Genomic DNA, 17,831 nt, shown 5'->3' on the forward strand with positions numbered 1-17,831 from the left:
TATGATCAACAGCAACACTTGAAGACCATTGGCCTTCCCTCATTAAATGTAGCTGCAAACCTGATTAAGGCCCTTAATTTCAGCCTCCGTTGGTTGTTTCCACCTGAGATTAATGAAGATCTACGGGACATAGATTCCGTAAATACTCGAACGCTCCTTCTCCTTGTTCAGCACAGTAGCGGAGAAAACTTACTCGTACCCGGTGTTTAAACCGTACCATTAATTAACTTTATTTAAGACAAATTGAATTAAGGGTACATATTTATCAACTATAGTTAATCGATACCAAGTTTATTTGATTGCACATCTCATGCATTCATTGGTTTGGTGTAAACACATACCAATAGGTCTTTGCTATTGTGGCAGCAGACCAGTGTTAATTGAGCAAGAGTTAAAGAAACAAGTGTGAAGCCTTCTAATTGTGTAACTGTGTAAAGGTTTGAATCTCCTTCAGTCTATTTCTCTTTTATTCTTTTAATTTACAGCTTGAAGGGAAGTCTTAGAGCAACAGTAGAGTTGTTTCCGTGTGACCTATATATAGGTCACGAATTCGAGCCCCGCTTGAGATAAGGCCCTTCTCCGGACCCTGGATGCTTCACGCACCGCGCTGCCCCTTCATAGTTGTTTGAGGCTTGTCTGTCAAATTTGACAAAATGGGTACTCTGATCCGAACACATATATATAAGTAGAAGACATATCTAAAGCAGGAGAAGTTATTTCAGAACAAATCAGGAAGAGAAAAGCTGAACATGTACAATCACACTTGATTTAGGAAGAACTTATAAGCAATGTTTCTTATTCTTAAAATCAAATTGCTAACCTTGCAGAATGCAGATCTTGTTAAGAAGGGTTAAGAACTATGAGATCATAGGACCAGAAAAGATGAAGAAACAAAAAAGTAGTCCTCGTTACATTAGACCAAATACAAAACAGTGTGTATATAGTGCAGGAAATGGTAAAATTTTGTATAACAATAGTTGGTGTTTTACAGGTGGAAAGCTGGAAAAGATACAAATAAGTTTGTTGATCTGCTGCAGATTTACTACATAACTCTGCAACGCGGCGCCTAATAAATAATAATTACTACAACATAGCATTGGTTCTGACAGCTACAATCAGCAAGTTGAAGAATCAAGAAACTAAATAGCATACTAAGTAATAAGCCATGAAAGATCACTCCTTCGTGACACGAACAATATTGAAGAAAGCACACTAACTGGGTATAAAAGCCCAAATATGAAGGAAGAATAGCCAAGTCCATGCAAAATAATCCAAAAGTGCAGGTGACATTCAACATATTGCAATATAGATATTGAACAAACTGTTTCCCAGAAAGACAAATCAAGAATGCCTATCAATTAACAAGCAAGCCTTTGTCAAAATGGCAGCTTCAACTATTTTATTTGCTCAGTAATTAGCTGAGAAGATGCAGACCTTACCCTACCTAGGGAGAGGTAGAGAAACAGTTCCCGATAAGACAATTAGCTGATTTCTCAATGACCAATATATGATCCATTGCTAATTAATTGCATAAAAATTCCTAAATATCATCTCACATAGCATGATGACTTCACAGTGAAAAGATATAAAGGGTACATACAACCGAACACCAAACTAGACTGGAACTAAGGCATAGTTGATTCATGATTAATTGATCATCTCGGATTGCTACTAACAAGCCGGGCCCCAACACAATCAAGCTTCTTCACCATAGCTTTCGCCTTTAAGTTCCCTTCCTTCATAAACGCCTCCACCATTTTCTCCCCAATCTCTCTCCCCTTCTCCTCACTATCCGTCACCGCCACCAAAGTAGGTCCCGCTCCACTTATCGTACACCCAAAAGCCCCCGCCTTTAACGCCGTCTTCTTCACTCCCTCCATCCCCGGTATCAACGGGCCCCTCCTCGGCTCCACAATCTTATCCGACGACAACGCCTTACCTAAACCCCTCGCATCCCCGGTCAATATAGCCGCAACCAACGCGCCCGCCTGACTAGAATTCCATATATGATGCGACATTGTCACCTCTAATGGCAATGCCGCCCTCATTTTCTTCGTTGGGGCCTCGAATTCCGGGTTCACAAGCACAAAAAACAAATCTTTATCATACGGGAATGTTAATGGTATCAATTCCAATGGATCATAACTTCTGATCAACACAAAACCCCCCATTATCGAAGGTGCTATATTATCAGCATGATAGCCGGAAACCTTCATTTCCGATTCTAAACCTGCAGTAACAAGATCGGAAACTTCCAATTTCCGACCAAAAAGCTCGTTAACAGCCACAGCTGCCGCAGCAGCACTGGCTGCACTAGATCCTAATCCACTACCTAAAGGCAACCCTTTTTCAAGATTCATTGAAAGGCCAACAGATTGTATATTAAGCATTTTCATAACAGAAATAGCAGCAATACCTGCACATAGAGGTGGAAAAAATTAGGCCATGAAAATATAACCCGACCAACCCGCCCACGTAGCTAAACCCATTTCAGCCCAACAAAAGTTAGACTGATATATGCCCAAATTGACTTATGATCTTCTCAAAAATTGTTTGATATATATATATATATATATAGCCATAATAGAGAAAAATAATAAGTTTATAAGCTACTCTCTCCGTTCACTTTTCCTTGTCCACTTTTGACTATGCACACCCCTTAACAAATAATAAATGAAGAGGATAATTTACCAATATACTCATATTAATTGGTGCATATTTTTATTAGATTTGAAAAATAATTTGAAGTGAGTATTTAATACTATAGGTAAAACAAGAAAAAAGAAATTATCTTGTCTTAATATGCTAAGTATCCATTTTTAGTATCTTTAGATAAGTAAAAGTGAACGGAGGGAGTACTAAAATTTTCCCAATTTAAGTGTCTTACTCTCCTTTTTTGTCTGTCCCAAAAAGAATTTCTCTTTTTATATTTAATAAGTTGACAATTCAAAATCCTACGTAACAAGCTTAAAACAACAAGATTCAAAAGACATTTTAATACATTAAATACATCTTTAATTTAGAACCACAAAATTCAAAAATCTCATTTTATTACTTAAATTTGGTGCATAGTCAAATTAACACACTTAAAATGAGACAGAGAGAGTATAAATAACAAATAAAGCAATTAAAACTTAACAAGAATTGGCGGGCTGAGTTATGATGCGCTCATTTATTAACTCAGCCCATTTTAACCCGCCCAAATTCAGCTCATACCAGTCCGATACTTTTACCTGCACAGTTGGATAAAGGGTCTTTGCTAAGCTTATTTCCATCGCCAGAGATGCCCGAAATCGAGACTTGACCCGGTTTGACATCCGGGTCGACCCGAAGAGTGATGAAATCTCCGAGTCCATCAACGGCGCACCCGAGGAAATCGAAACCCGGCCCGAGATTGGCTACGGTTGCTGGGGCGAATGATTTGACGGATGTGAAAACGGGTTCAGGTTCGGGTATTGTTAAATGGGTTTGGATTTTAGAAGAGACTGATTGGAGATTCAACCCGATTGAAAAACGGGTTTTAGGGATTGGATTTGAGATGGGATTGTTGAAGTTGAGTTTAATGGGAGATTGAAAGGTTATAGCCATTGAGATGTGAGAGTTTTTGAGGAGTTCAGAAGAAAACAAAATGCAAAAAACAGAGGTTTTAGCTTTATTGTAGATTCAAGATTTTGGGTTATACTTCATATATGCACTTCAACAACAAAAATGAAAGAAAATATTTTATTGATAGAGTCTGTGAATGTGAATGTATATGGTTCTTCTAAAATAACTAGTAGTATTTTTATTTATAATAATTTGATTATTAATCCTAGCTAGATATGGATTAAAATATTAAATTTTAATTTATTTTAATTTTTTGTAATTTTAAATTATTATTTTTAACAAATGATATATCCAGTGTAATTCTGTAAGTGAGTCTGAAAAGGATAGGATGTATACACAGATTACCTCAACATTTATGGGATAGAGAGGCTATTTTTGATAGATTCTCGGCTCAAAAGAAACAAAGTCAATGCAGAATTTGAGTTTACGAAAATCTCACACTTGCATTTGAGTTTGATTAGTAGGTTTGGAATTTTTGAAAATGGAGTTTGAAGATGGGAGTTGTATTTGATTATTGTTTTTGTAAAAGAATATTTTTAATTATTTGAATATACTTAAAGTGAAAAATGGTGCAGAAAGTGAAAATAGGGGTTTAGTTTTATTTTCAAGGTCAAACCTAATTTTTAAATAAAGTAAAAAGAATTTCGGAAAAAGTAAATAATTTTAAACTCGCGTCGGAAAAATTTACATTAAGGATAAAACACATCCTAATAAGGGTGACTTTGTAGGCAGTAGAGCTTGAACTCGGAACGTTTGGTTATGGATGAATTTATATTTCATTTTTATGCACTACCAAACTCAGGACTTCAATTTTATTAAGGCAGTGATAACGAAAGAAGGTATTTAAATTGTTATGAAAAGAGAGTGGAAAGAGACAAACGTCACATTCAAATTAAATAGAGGTAATTCAATAAATTTAGATTATTACAATTTATGAAAAGAACAAACATCACACCTAATCTAAACTGTAAATAGTGTGCTAAATTAAAATATTGAAATTTGTAAAAACCTGATATTGAAGAAAATAGGATAAAAATGTTGAAATTTTTATTTTTTTTTGAAATCAAGTTTGCTTGAATGCACATTTAAAAGGAAGCAAATTATTATAATTGAATTAAATAATAAATTAAAAATTTGATGTATTAGAGAAGGTGCTAAACCTAAACATAATATTTGAATTATTAAAAATCACACAAATTGGATATGACTATTATTATTGGAACAGTTATCAAAAATTAGACATCGAAAAAACCAGTATAATAATACTATGAAAAGCCACGTGTTTAAGATAAATTTAAAAACTTGTAAAAGAGACCAAAATTAAAACCTTCCTACATTCTTTGACTTTAGATGTTTCTTAAATGAAAATGAAAAAGTAAATAACCATACCCGACATGGAAGGGCAGGCAAGAAGGTTATAGCCTAGTATAGGTTGGGTAATGACCTTATTCTTATAACTCTGTGTAAGCACATGAAATTTAGTTGATTTTTTCAAGTGCAATTATATGTATGGATTTAGTTTCGTTTGAGTGTGAATAATTAATTTGGACAAACAAATTAAATAATATCATTTTAATTAAATTCAAACCCAAAGACTATTTATCGAAGGTCCAAACTCATGGCACCATTCAATGGCATCGTATACAAGTCAAATTCCAAACCAACAAAATAATGTCACGTGTTTAGATGATGTAAAAACAAGAAGCAATTAAAAACTTTGGTGCCAAAATGATATATGGGAGAGATTAATTCACCATTGGAGTAAGCATTCCATAGTTTAATTGTTCACTCCCTATCACTAAAGTGGCTACACAACTCTTTGGTGTCATTGAGAATGGGAGAGAGAATTCATCATTGGAGTAAGCATTCCATAGTCGGCGAAGGCCAGGGGCGATTCAAGAAAATTTGTGGCCTAAAGTCAAACTTTAACGAGAGGCTCCAAATTATTTTTGAAAACTTCATTTATATTTTTTATTTGAGGTCCAATAACCTTTTGAGATGAGTTTTAGTAGAATTGTAGAATAATAGAACATAATTCAAGAGCTTAAATAACTTGATATATATATATATGTGTGTGTGTGTGTGTGTATTGTTTCAATATAGTTGTTTCAATATAGTTATTACAATGCTTGAAACCTCAGAAAACATTCAAAAGAAATGCACGGTATTTCTATTCAACAACTTTAAATATATATATATATTATTTTTAGTAAATACCACTCCTATATAGGCTAACCTTAACACAAACTTGAACTTGGATAAATTAAGAAAGGCAGGTAGTATAAAAATCAATTGCAACACATAAATCTGATGAGAAAAGTTAAAAGGGGAACTTAAAACTCTTAGGCGAACTAAGAAAGGAAGTCTAAGAGTTACTTTCCATTCTTTTATAAAAGAATTACTTTCCATTTTAAAGCACCCAAGATTTCTTAAAAGCAACTATAATCCTCGATTTTGCGAATGTATAAAAGTGGTGTATATATACCTTTATATATATATATATATATATGTGTGTGTGTGTGTGTGTATTGTTTCAATATAGTTGTTTCAATATAGTTATTACAATGCTTGAAACCTCTTGTTATCAAAAGTGGTATATATATATACACCACTCCTATATAGGCTAAGCTTATAAAATGAACTTGGATAAATTAAATATATAAAAATCAATTGCAACACATATATCGTTACGAAAATGTTGAACTTAAATATACGAACTAAGAAAGGAAGTTTTTACTTTCCATTCTTTTATAAAAGAATTACTTTTTTTAAAATCATTTAGGTTATTTTTTAATTTAAAAAATGCCACTTGATTTTTTTAAAAAATCAGTTGGGTTATTTTTCTACCCATTTTTTTTTAGTAGATATATTTTCTAAAGCCACACAGTAATTTTTTTTCCTGGTCTTTTGGGTCTAGTTCATTTAAAAAAATGGGTAGCCTTATTTTTTTAAAGTTACGGGAATATTTTTTTAAACGAACCAGACCCGAGACATCAGAAAAAAAATTACCATGTGGCTTTAAAAAAATAATAGGTAGACTTTTTTTTAAAGGTACGTGACATTTTTTTAATTAAAAATAACCTAAATGATTTTTTTTTTAAAAATTCCGTCAGCGAAAAGGGTTTATTTGCACCATTTGTAACGATAGGGGTATATTTGCACAATTTTGTAACGGTAGGGGTATATATATACTACTTTTGTAACGAAAGGTGTATCTGCTCTAAATCGCAAAGTTGAGGGTTATATTTGCACCTTTGCCCTTTCTTAAAACAAACAAAAATTAACCTACTCATTTTTTAACCTATATAAGTCTGCTATTACCAAAATTAGGGGCCGTGAAAAAATTGGGGCCCAAAGCAGTTGCTTTATCTGCTTGGCCCATAGGGAGGTCCTTGCGAAGGCATTCACAAACATAGAGACCCAACGTCAACTACATACAATTCTTCAAAAAAAGTTGCGGTAGACGTAGTTTTTCCTGAAAGTCAATGACGAAGTGCTGACCAACGTTTTTGATGATCAACTATAGCATAAGGAAGTCCGCATCATGCTAAGTTTGAGAAAGACGTTGCTTCTAGTCTTCAATCACAAAGAACCTAGAAAGAAGAAGAATATATATAATTGTACACAAAATTAATATAACTTTTTTGTGATATTGCATCAAAATCGGTTCATAAACAAAAAAGATATGAAAAAAAATTATGTATAAATATTTGTGAATATAATTCTACGCATTTCTTTAATTATTTTCTCCAGAATTCTCCATGCATGATTTGAGAGCTAGATATAAGCGTGTTTTAAATGTTGAGAAACAAATAGACTAAATTATTAATATTTAAATCTTAATACAATTACTTAATATTCAGATACGTACAGTCAAATTTCTCTGTAACAATGTTGTTTGTCTGAATTACTATAACGAAATGCTATTATAGAAAACATGTAATATTTGTTGTTATAGTGAATGACTATTATAGAGAAGTCTGATAGTATTAATAGGGGTGTCATTGGTACGGTCCTTGCGGTTATTTTATAAAATTTATACCATACATATTTTTCTGTTATTTATATAATATAACCTAAATTAGACTTTTCGAAACTATTCCATTATCTTGATTTTCTTCGATATTATTACACTTCGGTTAATATTCGATATATTTTTAAAACAAAACTTCATGTAAAAATTACTAGTAAAAGTTAGAACACGATACGGTGGTTGGATTTTGACCAAAATTTCCTAGACATTTTTACTGTTTAAAAGGTGATGAATCAAGAAACATGAAAGACGACAAGAAAGAGATTGATCTCAATATAAAACAAAGTTAAGCAAAGACAAAATATATAAGTTAAATCACAAGTAGGAAGAAATCAATCGAGATAAGACTCAAGGACTGAGTCCACTAGATTAAGTATCCAATAAGAGAAATATAATTTAAATCATATGAGAGGAAATATATCTAATATCTTGTAGTTTGTTATCCAAAATCATTCGAATACCTTAACGCTTACATGTTACTAATCGAGATCCTAGTCCCAAAACTAATGTAGTTTTAATATATAGTAGTAGTATAATACTGCAACATCTTAGAGCCCGTTTGGATGGCCTTATAAGTTGGTCAAACCAACTTATAAGCTATTTTTAACTTATTTGAGTGTTTGGCAAAAATAAAAAATAACTTAAATTAAGTTAAAAAGTGCTTAAAATAAGCTAAAACTAAGAAGTTACTCAACCTCAACTTATTTTTTTAGCTTAAAGGCCATTTTGATTCTGCCAATAACTTTACTCTTTTATCCCTTAGATTTTCTATTAATTCCAATACTACATTTACTTCAAAAAACCCTTTAAGCACTTTTATCCAAACACGTGACTGTTTATTTATAAAATAACTTTCAACACTTATGCTTAAAAATCACTTTTTTTCAGCTAATCCAAACGGGCTCTTAATCTTAAAAATCAAGCTCTGCCTCATTTACAAATACTGTAACCCTATTTTCCAATTTTAAACAGTCAATAGAAAATCATCTTCAAATTAATAAGGGAAAAACCAAATCCACCCTAAACATGGACTAAACCAAGTAGTACTATAAATTATGTTGGTGGGATTATTATTCCCCAAATAGCCAAAGACTGGAAAGCAGGTTAATCAAATTCCAGTAAACTCTCAAAGAGAAAACCAAAGTTGCCAAAATTATACTGCAAAGAGAGTGAAGAATGGGAAGCCAACCAGCACAAATTCCGACCAGTTTTGGACATGAACTAAGGGCTTGTTTACGTTGTCGCCTTGTCAAAACTTATGACCAGGTTTTAATCTTTTTTTTTTTTTTTTTTTTTTTTTACACCCTTTTGAGATTTCTTCAATACCCATCATTTTGTTTTTCTTCTTTCATCCTTTTTTTTTTTGGCACATTAATCAACTGTATCTTAATGTTGGGTTGGCTGTATATATCATAGGACTAACGATTTTGGGTTCATTATATTTGGAATAGACTGTGCTTTTCCCTTAAAAGACTGAGTCTTTAACATTTTTTTAAGGGAAATTTATGACCAGGTTTAATTTAAATCCTTTTTTTCAGACACCCTTTTGAGATTTCTTCAATACCCATCAATTTGTTTTTGTTCTTTCAACTTTTTTTTTTTTCATCAATTGACTATATCTCAATGTTGGGTGGGATGTAGCCTCTATGAATCATACATGACCTTGGATAGGAAGGTAGGGGGTCGAGGATTAAGGTAGAAGGTTAGTAGGTAACAGAGTGTTGTCCTACCTTGAGTCGTATGATGTAGGAAGGTATGCAGGTCGAGGATTAGGGTAGAAGGTTAATAGGTTACAGAGTGTTGTCCTACCTTTAGTCGTATGATGTAGGAAGGGTATGAAGATCAAGGGTTAGGGTAGAAGGTTAGTAGGTTACAGGGTGTTGTCCTACCTTGAGTCGTATGATGTAGGAAGGTATGGAGGTCGAGGATTAGGGTAGAAGGTTAGTAGGTAACGGAGTGTTGTCCTACCTTTAGTCGTATGATGTAGGAAGGTATGAAGGTCGAGGATTAGGGTAGAAGGTTAGAAGGTTACAGAGCGTTGTTGTCCTACCTTTAGTCGAATGATGTAGTTAGTCGCGTATTTTTCGCTAATGTGTATTGATATCTGATGCTACTTTTGTTTTGTACATTTACTATTTAGTTGTCTCCTTTTCTTTCCTACATTCCTGCATCAGTTACATTTTTTTTTTTGAGCCGAGGGCCTATTGGAAACAACCTCTCTTACTTCACAAGGTAGGGTAAGGTTGTGTTACACCACCCTTCCCAGACCCCACTTGTTGGATTACGCTGGGTATGTTCTTCTTGTTGTTGTATTGTAGTTAGATTGTTTTCATATTTTTTTATCCGGGTTTGGGATAGACTGTGTCTTTTACTCAAAAGGAGGAGTCTTTAACATTTTTTTTAAGGGAAAAAAGAGAGTGGAATTAGGGTTTTTGTTGGATATACTGGTAATGGGGTTAATGTTTAAACCCTTTTTTTCATACACCCTTTTGACTTGTTCGATACCCATCAATGTGTTTTTGTTCTTTAAATGTTTTATGGGGTCAGCTATGTGAATCATTTGTATTAATTCCATCACATTTAAGGACTAACCAATTTGGGGTTCATTATAGTTTGATTATTTTTATATTTTTGTTTTTTCATACACCCTTTTGAGATTTCTTCAATACCCATCACTTAGTTTTTCTTCTTTCAACTTTTTATTTCATCAATTAACTATATCTCAGTGTTGGGTCGGCTGTGTGAATCATTTGTATGAATCATTTATATTAAGGATTGACACATTCTGGTTCATTGTAGTTAGATTATTTGTATATTTCAATTAGTTTTTCTTCTTTCAACTTTTTATGGGGTCGGCTATATGAATCATTTGTATCAATTCCATCACATTAAGAACTAATGATTTGGGTTTGTTGTAGTTAGGTTATTTTTATATTCTTGTATCTGGGGTTGGAATAGGCTATGCATTTTGCTCAAAAGGCGGAATCTTCAACATTTTAAAGGGGAAAAATGGGTGATTATGACCAGGTTTAATTTACATCCTTTTTTTCATACACCCGTTTTTGATTTCTTCAAGACCCATCAGTTGTTTTTGCTCTTTCAACTTTTTAATTCATCAATTAACCTATGTTTCTGTCTGATGTCGGCTATATGATTCATTTGTATGAAGGACTGACGCATTCGGGTTCATAGTTAGATTATTTGTATATTTTTTTATCTGGGTTTTGGAATAGGCTGTGTTTTTCACTCAAAAGGAGGAGTCTTTAACATTTTTAAGTGAAAAAAGAGAGTAAATTAGGCTATTTGGTTGGATTTACTGGTAATGGGGTTTATGTTTTGGATGGCTGATTAGCTTAAACCCTTTTTTTCAACCTTTTTCGATTCTTCAATACCCATCAATTAGTTTTTGCTCTTTCAACCTTTTCCTCAGCAATTAAAGTATAGTGTTGGATCGGTTGTATGAATCATTTGTATTCTTGTTACCTTTATCAAAAAAAAAAAAAAATCATTTGTATCAATTCCACCACATTTAGTGACTAACTTTTTCGGGTTCATTGTAGTTAGATTCTTTTCATGTGTTTGTATCCGGGCTTGGGATAGACTGTGTTTTTCCCTTAAAAGGCTGAGTCTTTTACATTTTAAAAAAAGAATGAATTAGGTTTTTTAGTTGGATATACTGGTAATGAGTTTATGTTTTTGATGGGTGATTAGTTTAAAGTTTAAACCCTTTTTCATACACCCTTTTTCGATTTCTTCAATACTCGTGAATTTGTTTTTGTTCTTTCAATGTTTTACGGGGTCGGCTATATGAATCATTTGTATCAAGTCCATCACATTTAAGGACTAACGAATTCGGGTTCATTATAGTTGGATTATTTTTATATTGTATGTGGGTTTGGAATAGGTTATGTTTTTCTCTCAAAAAGCGGAGTTTTCGACATTTTAAAGGGGGAAAAAGAGTAAATCAGTGTTTGTAGTGGGGTTTATGTTTTGATGGGTGATTAACTAGTAAATTGGAGCTTAGTGGATCATTGTAGTGGGGTTTATGTTTTGATGGTGATTAACTAGTAAATTGGAGTTCAGTGAACCCTTATTCAACGTTATATTTCATTGATTAGGAATCAATTAATTAAGTTTCATTCTGAAGTTGGCTATATGATTCATCTGTATCAGTTGTATTAAGGACTAACGCATTCAGGTTCATTATAATTTGATTATGTGTATATTTTTGTATCCGGGTTTGGAATAGGCTATGCTTTTTCCCTCCGATTTCTTCAATACCTGTCAATCTTTTTTGTTCTTTCAACCCTTTTTACTTCAATTAACGTATGTTTTACTGTTTGGCTCGGCTGTATGTATCATTTGCATCAATTCCATCACATTTAAGGACTAATGAATTCGGGTTCATTATAGTTAGGTTATTGTATCCGGTTGTGGAATAAGCGATGCCTTTCCCTCGAAAGGCGGAGTCTTTAACATTTTTAAGGATAAAAAGAGTAAATGAGGTCAGTTTTAATATATATATACACACACACACACAGAGTTTCAAAAAAGAGTAAATGAGGTTTTACTTGTAGTGGGTTTATGTTTTTGATGGGTGAATATCTGGTAAATTGCAGTTTAGGGAATCAGGCTGCGAGAACTGTCCCTTCTTCAAGATGGATGAAGATCATGAGCGTGTGGTGGACTGCACTACTCCTAATTTTACTGGGTATGGTGATGTTTACTTTCTTATACACGAAAGTTTTCTATCTTTTTTCTTTTCTTTTGGGACCCGGGTGCTTCTTTGAGTTAGTAATTTTGGAGCTATAATGTCACAGCCTGATCTCTGTCATGGATCCAACTAGGAGCTGGGCTGCCCGGTGGCTTCGAATTGGTATGTAGAACCTTTCTTAAATTCGTTTTGGCAGAATTTGTTTACTTATATTTTGCATGCTTGAGGTTGCGTATATAAGTTCTTTATAGTGCTCTTGGCATAATTTAAGGTGCTACACGGTATTAGTAGTGATTATGAGATATCTTTCTCCCTTTAGTCTCGAAATATGAAACGAGTAGAAGTTGTTATGCCTTGGGGATAAAAGGTTCTCGTGCCTAGAATTGTTTACTGCTATTAGCATGCACATGAACTCCTGTATCAAGGGTTCTTAATGTTCATTAACCTTTATGAGTAGGCTTACTTGTAAGCTTTCTGTGAGGGTGGGGGTGTATATATCATTTTTATTTAGGAATTCTCCAAAAACGCACAGATTTTTGGTGTACACTGCATCCTGTGGAAGTTTTCAGGCATTTGATGATATAAATTCTGGAAATTCCTTAATATGCATTTTTAAATTTATTTGATCAATATTTGGGTAGCTCTAACTTTCGTGTATCCTCAAAGGATAAATGCTTCCTCACTGGCTAAATAAAGCATGTTGACCTACGAGATGCTACCACATTAAAGAAAAAGAGAGATGCTGCCACTTTTTGCAATATGTTGCTGTTTCTTTGCTTCTTGAGGATTTTTTAAGATTTGTTCATGTGTGCATTTCGTACTTACCAGCATAGTGCTCTGAGCTACTTACCAGCAGAGTGATCTGAGCTTAAAAGGCAAAATTTTGATTTCCAATTCCTTTTAGATATAGCTTTGCTGCAAACGTTTGGAAATTATGTAGGCACCGATGGTAGAAAGTAGTAAATTGAGGCTAAGCGGGAATGTTTGAGGGTTGTTTCTTTTGCTACTTCTGCATTTTGCCTTAATAGCTAGAAGCATGGTGCTTCAAGTTTAAAGGGCTGAATTTTTAGTTCACATTCCTTCCATACCTTCTTTTTTTTTTTTTCCGCAAAATGATTGGAGATTTTGTGAAAGGGACCATGGTAGACATAATTTAGGTAGTGGGTTCAAGATGCTAACAGGGATTCTGTTCTGTTTTTAACTTAAAATCAATAGATTCATCTCAATTTATTGAATTTGGTCTTGTTATGTGGGGAAGCGCTTGTCAGAGGCCCTTCTTGTACGTAACTTTCCTATTTGGCTCATAAGTGAGTACACATTTGTGACGAGAAACTTCAAAGAGACTTCCTTTTTTACAATCTTTTTTCTTTGAAACTTATCTAGGTAGTTTGTCCGCCTATATGCCTTTTACCCCCGTAATGTTCCTATGTTTCTTTCCAATTGGTTTTGAGTTCACCGTTAAGTGACATATATTCCTAGTAAGGCTAACAGTCTCGAGTCCGGAGTACTCCTTAGTGCATCACTATTAAGAAGTCCAGTGAGGCTATGTTGAAAAGAAAGCAGTCTTGATTTGACAAGAAAGATTTTCAATGCAAATATATGCCCTGAATCGGTAGAACAACTTAAGACTTCCAAAATGCAAATAGTTAATGATATTATGCCCTAAGTTTATAGCATATTTGCTTGGAGATCGGCTAGAAGATAACAATTGGAGGGGGGAGTTCATAAAATAAGGAGTATCAGCAAAGGTCTCATTATCCAAATAAATCAGCAGATTTGTGTCCATACGTCTCTAGTATACATAAGTAGCTTTTTTAATCTAAGGAACTCCTCTTAAGATAGTCAATACCAGTCAGCATTCCAACCTTTTTTACCAAGGTGTTTCACCTTTTTTGGCTTCTGAAGAGCACTGGTAGGTTTCATAGTCAGGATTAGCAACCTGATTGGTTGATAATGAGATGTAGTGAGTTGTATACTATCCTCCATGTTATCCTTTCAAAAGTAGGATATCCTGTTTAGATGAAGGAATAAGGTGTTAACCTATACTTCGTAGATGCTTCATATATCCATGGCTCAGAGTGATAAAAAGTGTACGCATGCTATATAGATGAAGGAATAAGGTGTTACAGTTTGGAGAACGAGAGGCTGAAAACTTATTTTACCTATTCTTTTTGATATCTTAAATATTCCATTCCCCCAGCCATTGCAATGCATGAACAAAGAAAAGGGTCTGGACCACCTAAGAAACCTCCAGATATACTGAGGTAATTCTAGAAAACTAATGAGTACTTAAGACTCAAGTTTTTACAAAAAAAAAATAAAAATTGAAGCATCAGATTTTGCAAATTGCATGGGTAAGTGAAAGTTCAAATGATAAAAATCTGAGGATTGACCTTTTCTAGTCCATTCAATGGGAATCTTCACTGAGGGGAAGAAAGTCAGAAAATTTAAACGAAAAAAGTACACATCGATATTTGTGTTCTTTGCTCTTTTGCTAGTGACTGTTTGTTTACAAATGTTTTCTGTCTGAATATTGTATGTTGGTAAAAATCCTTCAATCTTTATACAAAATATTGTTTTCTTGCTATTGCACAACTGGACAAATTGTTGACCCGGATTCTCTCTTCTATTTTCTTTTTTAAACATTTGCAGCACGGTATGTCCCTGGTTGTTACACACTTGCAGTGTCTGAGGCACTTCCGGAAGATTTGCAGGTAAGTGATCCCAGATGTTTGCTACTCCAAAGTCCTTTTATCTTTCATCAGATAGCTGTAAATTTGCAATTTTTATTTATCTAGCAGCCATGCCAATATATTCTTTTACTTGTAATAGTCTCTTCGTTCATGTCTTGTATTATATTGTATTAGCTATTCCTTGATGGGTCAAATATTTGGTCAGCTTAGGCCTTTTTTATTTGAAATTCCTTTTAGGTTGGTGAGGATAATCCCTCTTTGTGTTGGCTTACTTGGACTTGTCGAATCTCAATATCTCTTTTCCTGTTTAGCTTTTACCTTGTCTGAGCATGTGATAATTCCTAAGAGTTGTTGCAAAAAGTTATATTTACTGTTGGAGAGACGGATCTCTGTCTTTGTCAAAGCATATTAGAGTTTGCTAACGATATAAGTGTCACTTTGGGAGCTCAAATCCTTAAATATTAGGCTAATGAGTATTTGCCAAATTCTAATCAACTTAGCTCTGTGGAAGAGATTTGCATTTAAGGTCGCATATTGCTCATTCTGGAATGTTTAATTTGCTAGTCTACACATCTTAATTTGAATTGTGCATTTATTTCGCTTGTGATTTACTCTTTTTTCTTTTTCTGCAGAATCTTTGTGAAGATGAACATATCCCTTATGCTCCTCCAAAACGCCATTGATCGGACAGACCAGCAGTGATAACATCAGCACATTTTGGGTTTTGATATGGGAAGTAGTCGCATTTTGCAGCATCTAAAGTAAATTTAGGGTGTCTTTAGGAAGCCGGGACAAATGTTATGTAATTAAGACAACGAATTACTGAAATTATCATTAACCCCCCTAATCTGGAAGCTGAACATATTTCATGTCTCTGTGTCTCTTAGTTATCTGCTTTGGTGAACTCTCGTGTACTAGTGTTTATGTCCCCCGTTATATTGTGGTATTTTCTTGTATTAATCTTTAAGGTGATGTGTTTGTAGTAGAAATGGCTGTGTTAATCATTTTCCCAGCCAACTGTGAACACCATTTGTTGGCTGTACCTTATATGCTTTGTTAGTAGTACCATCAACCTATATGGCATATGATAGGCATGTTTGATCTTGCATTCCTTTACTTATCTTTATAACCGTTGTGTCCGGAACAACTCGTGCGCATCTCGACTAATTCTATTGGGTATCGTGCTATCTCCTACCAACACAGGTATCGGGTAACTCTGTCCACCAAAGCTTGGACAGATGAATAGAGTCACCTAGTTTTTTATTTTTTATTTTTATTTTTTTTGGACAGATGGTTGTGCTTGAATTCTTGGTTTAGTTTTATGCCTCCCAAGTTTTTTTCTCTTTTTGTTCATTTCTTGATTTTTTAATTTGGAAGATTGTGTTCTGTCTATTTGTTCCCTGTTATATCTCCCATTGAATTCTGTCTATTTGTTTTCTGTTATATAAACCTAAGGTCAATATTTGCACTATATATTCTTGTTGTGCATTTAACATCTATATTTTTATTTTTTAAGATTGGTGCTTTTTTCATCTAAAATTATAGAGTTAATACAATGCCGTCCAAACTTAGTAGGGCTGAAGTTGTAGGTTTGACAGTTCCCAATCCATATCTCCTGAGGTTGTATTTTGTCACCTAAATTCTCTTTTGAAAGTGAGATGTTGGTTTCCATAAGAGGAAAATATCACTCTGTCGACGTAGTAGATGTGTCGTTAACAAGAAATTTCATAAAAGAAGAAAAATTGCGTTAAAATAAAAGATCCACAAGATCAAAGCATCTTTCTTCTTTTGATTCAACAAAACTATCCTTTCATATAGATTGTCGGATGTTTGATAATTCACTAGCACATGGTAGGGTAGTATTTTCTTATTTAGCTACTTTTTAGGGTTGATACTGTACCAACCAAACTTGGTAGGGTAGTACTTTGTCATCTAAAATTCTGAATTTATTGCACTCTGTCATCATGTGAACTTTAAACTTCTTCAAGGGGCAAATGTTATCTTGCAAAAAAGGAAAGAAAATTTTGGTCAAGACTCAAGACAATGACAAACCAAAAAGATGTGCATCACTGTCAAACTAGTAAATAGCTTAAATGCAACAAATAATGAAATAAACAGGTCGCTAAAGTCTCAAAGAAATATTCTATGAACACAATTTGTTTGTCTTTTTGGGGAGTGGAGGGGTCAATGAGGACATGCAGCAGTATTCCACGGGTCCCTTACTTCCATCTTATAACGTGAGTGCAAACACTCACCCGACGTCTTAATTTATGTGATATATAATTTGACTATACACGAACGTAAGAAAAAAAAAAATTAAATTACTCGCTTAAAACAATGTTGTAGATATTTCGCGCGCTATAAATCATTTCAATAGAGAGCTTTAAGTTAAGTTATTTCTAAATTTAACGCATCATTCTTTTTTTATCATATAAATTGAGACATATTGGAGTATTAATAAAAGGGAAAGATCCAACTACACGTTAATTTGTACAATGCAAAACGATTTAAATATGCCCTTTATTAATGAAGTAATAGAGTTTGAACATATCATCACCGTTATCAAACTACTCCCTCTTCCCAATTTATGTGACACTTTTCACTTCCCGAGATTCAAACTGCATGAACTTTGACCAATATTTTAAGATATATTTTTTTACAAAATTAATATGAGAAAATTTGCAACTTATAGTACTTCTCATGTAGTTTTTAAATATATTAAATTTTATTGTTACAATGTTAGTTAATCTTATTCAATTTAACTTCAAAATTTAGTCAGATTAAT

At 33.6% G+C, this 17,831-nt stretch overlaps 2 protein-coding genes across 2 annotated transcripts; one reads left to right on the plus strand and one right to left on the minus strand.

Annotated features, from left to right (window-relative positions):
• Nucleotides 1-1,267: 1,267 nt before the first annotated feature.
• Nucleotides 1,268-3,695, minus strand: LOC132060056 (homoserine kinase-like). The gene is made up of 2 exons (XM_059452915.1): nt 3,234-3,695; nt 1,268-2,416 (listed from the first exon to the last, which is right to left on the minus strand). The coding sequence occupies exons 1-2, from the start codon at nt 3,586-3,588 to the stop codon at nt 1,656-1,658; spliced, it is 1,116 nt and encodes a 371-aa protein (XP_059308898.1). The 5' UTR covers nt 3,589-3,695; the 3' UTR covers nt 1,268-1,655.
• Nucleotides 3,696-8,644: 4,949 nt separating this feature from the next.
• On the plus strand, nt 8,645-16,152 carry LOC132060057 (transcription elongation factor SPT4 homolog 2-like). The gene is made up of 5 exons (XM_059452916.1): nt 8,645-8,905; nt 12,259-12,350; nt 12,460-12,515; nt 15,006-15,067; nt 15,679-16,152. Exons 1-5 carry the CDS (start codon nt 8,816-8,818, stop codon nt 15,727-15,729), a joined length of 351 nt encoding a protein of 116 aa, XP_059308899.1. The 5' UTR covers nt 8,645-8,815; the 3' UTR covers nt 15,730-16,152.
• The last annotated feature ends 1,679 nt before the right edge of the window (nt 16,153-17,831 follow it).

Source organism: Lycium ferocissimum, chromosome 6, assembly GCF_029784015.1.
Source record: "Lycium ferocissimum isolate CSIRO_LF1 chromosome 6, AGI_CSIRO_Lferr_CH_V1, whole genome shotgun sequence".
NCBI classification, from domain to species: Eukaryota; Viridiplantae; Streptophyta; class Magnoliopsida; order Solanales; family Solanaceae; genus Lycium; species Lycium ferocissimum.

Coding starts and splice junctions, on each gene's coding strand:
- LOC132060056 (XM_059452915.1), bottom strand. CDS start 3,588: ATGGCTATAACCTTTCAATCTCCCATTAAACTCAACTTCAACAATCCC. Junction 2,417..3,233: donor CCCTTTATCCAACTGTGCAG/GTAAAAGTATCG, acceptor CTCTATGTGCAG/GTATTGCTGCTATTTCTGTT.
- LOC132060057 (XM_059452916.1), top strand. CDS start 8,816: ATGGGAAGCCAACCAGCACAAATTCCGACCAGTTTTGGACATGAACTA. Junction 12,351..12,459: donor ACTACTCCTAATTTTACTGG/GTATGGTGATGT, acceptor ATAATGTCACAG/CCTGATCTCTGTCATGGATC. Junction 15,068..15,678: donor CACTTCCGGAAGATTTGCAG/GTAAGTGATCCC, acceptor CTTTTTCTGCAG/AATCTTTGTGAAGATGAACA.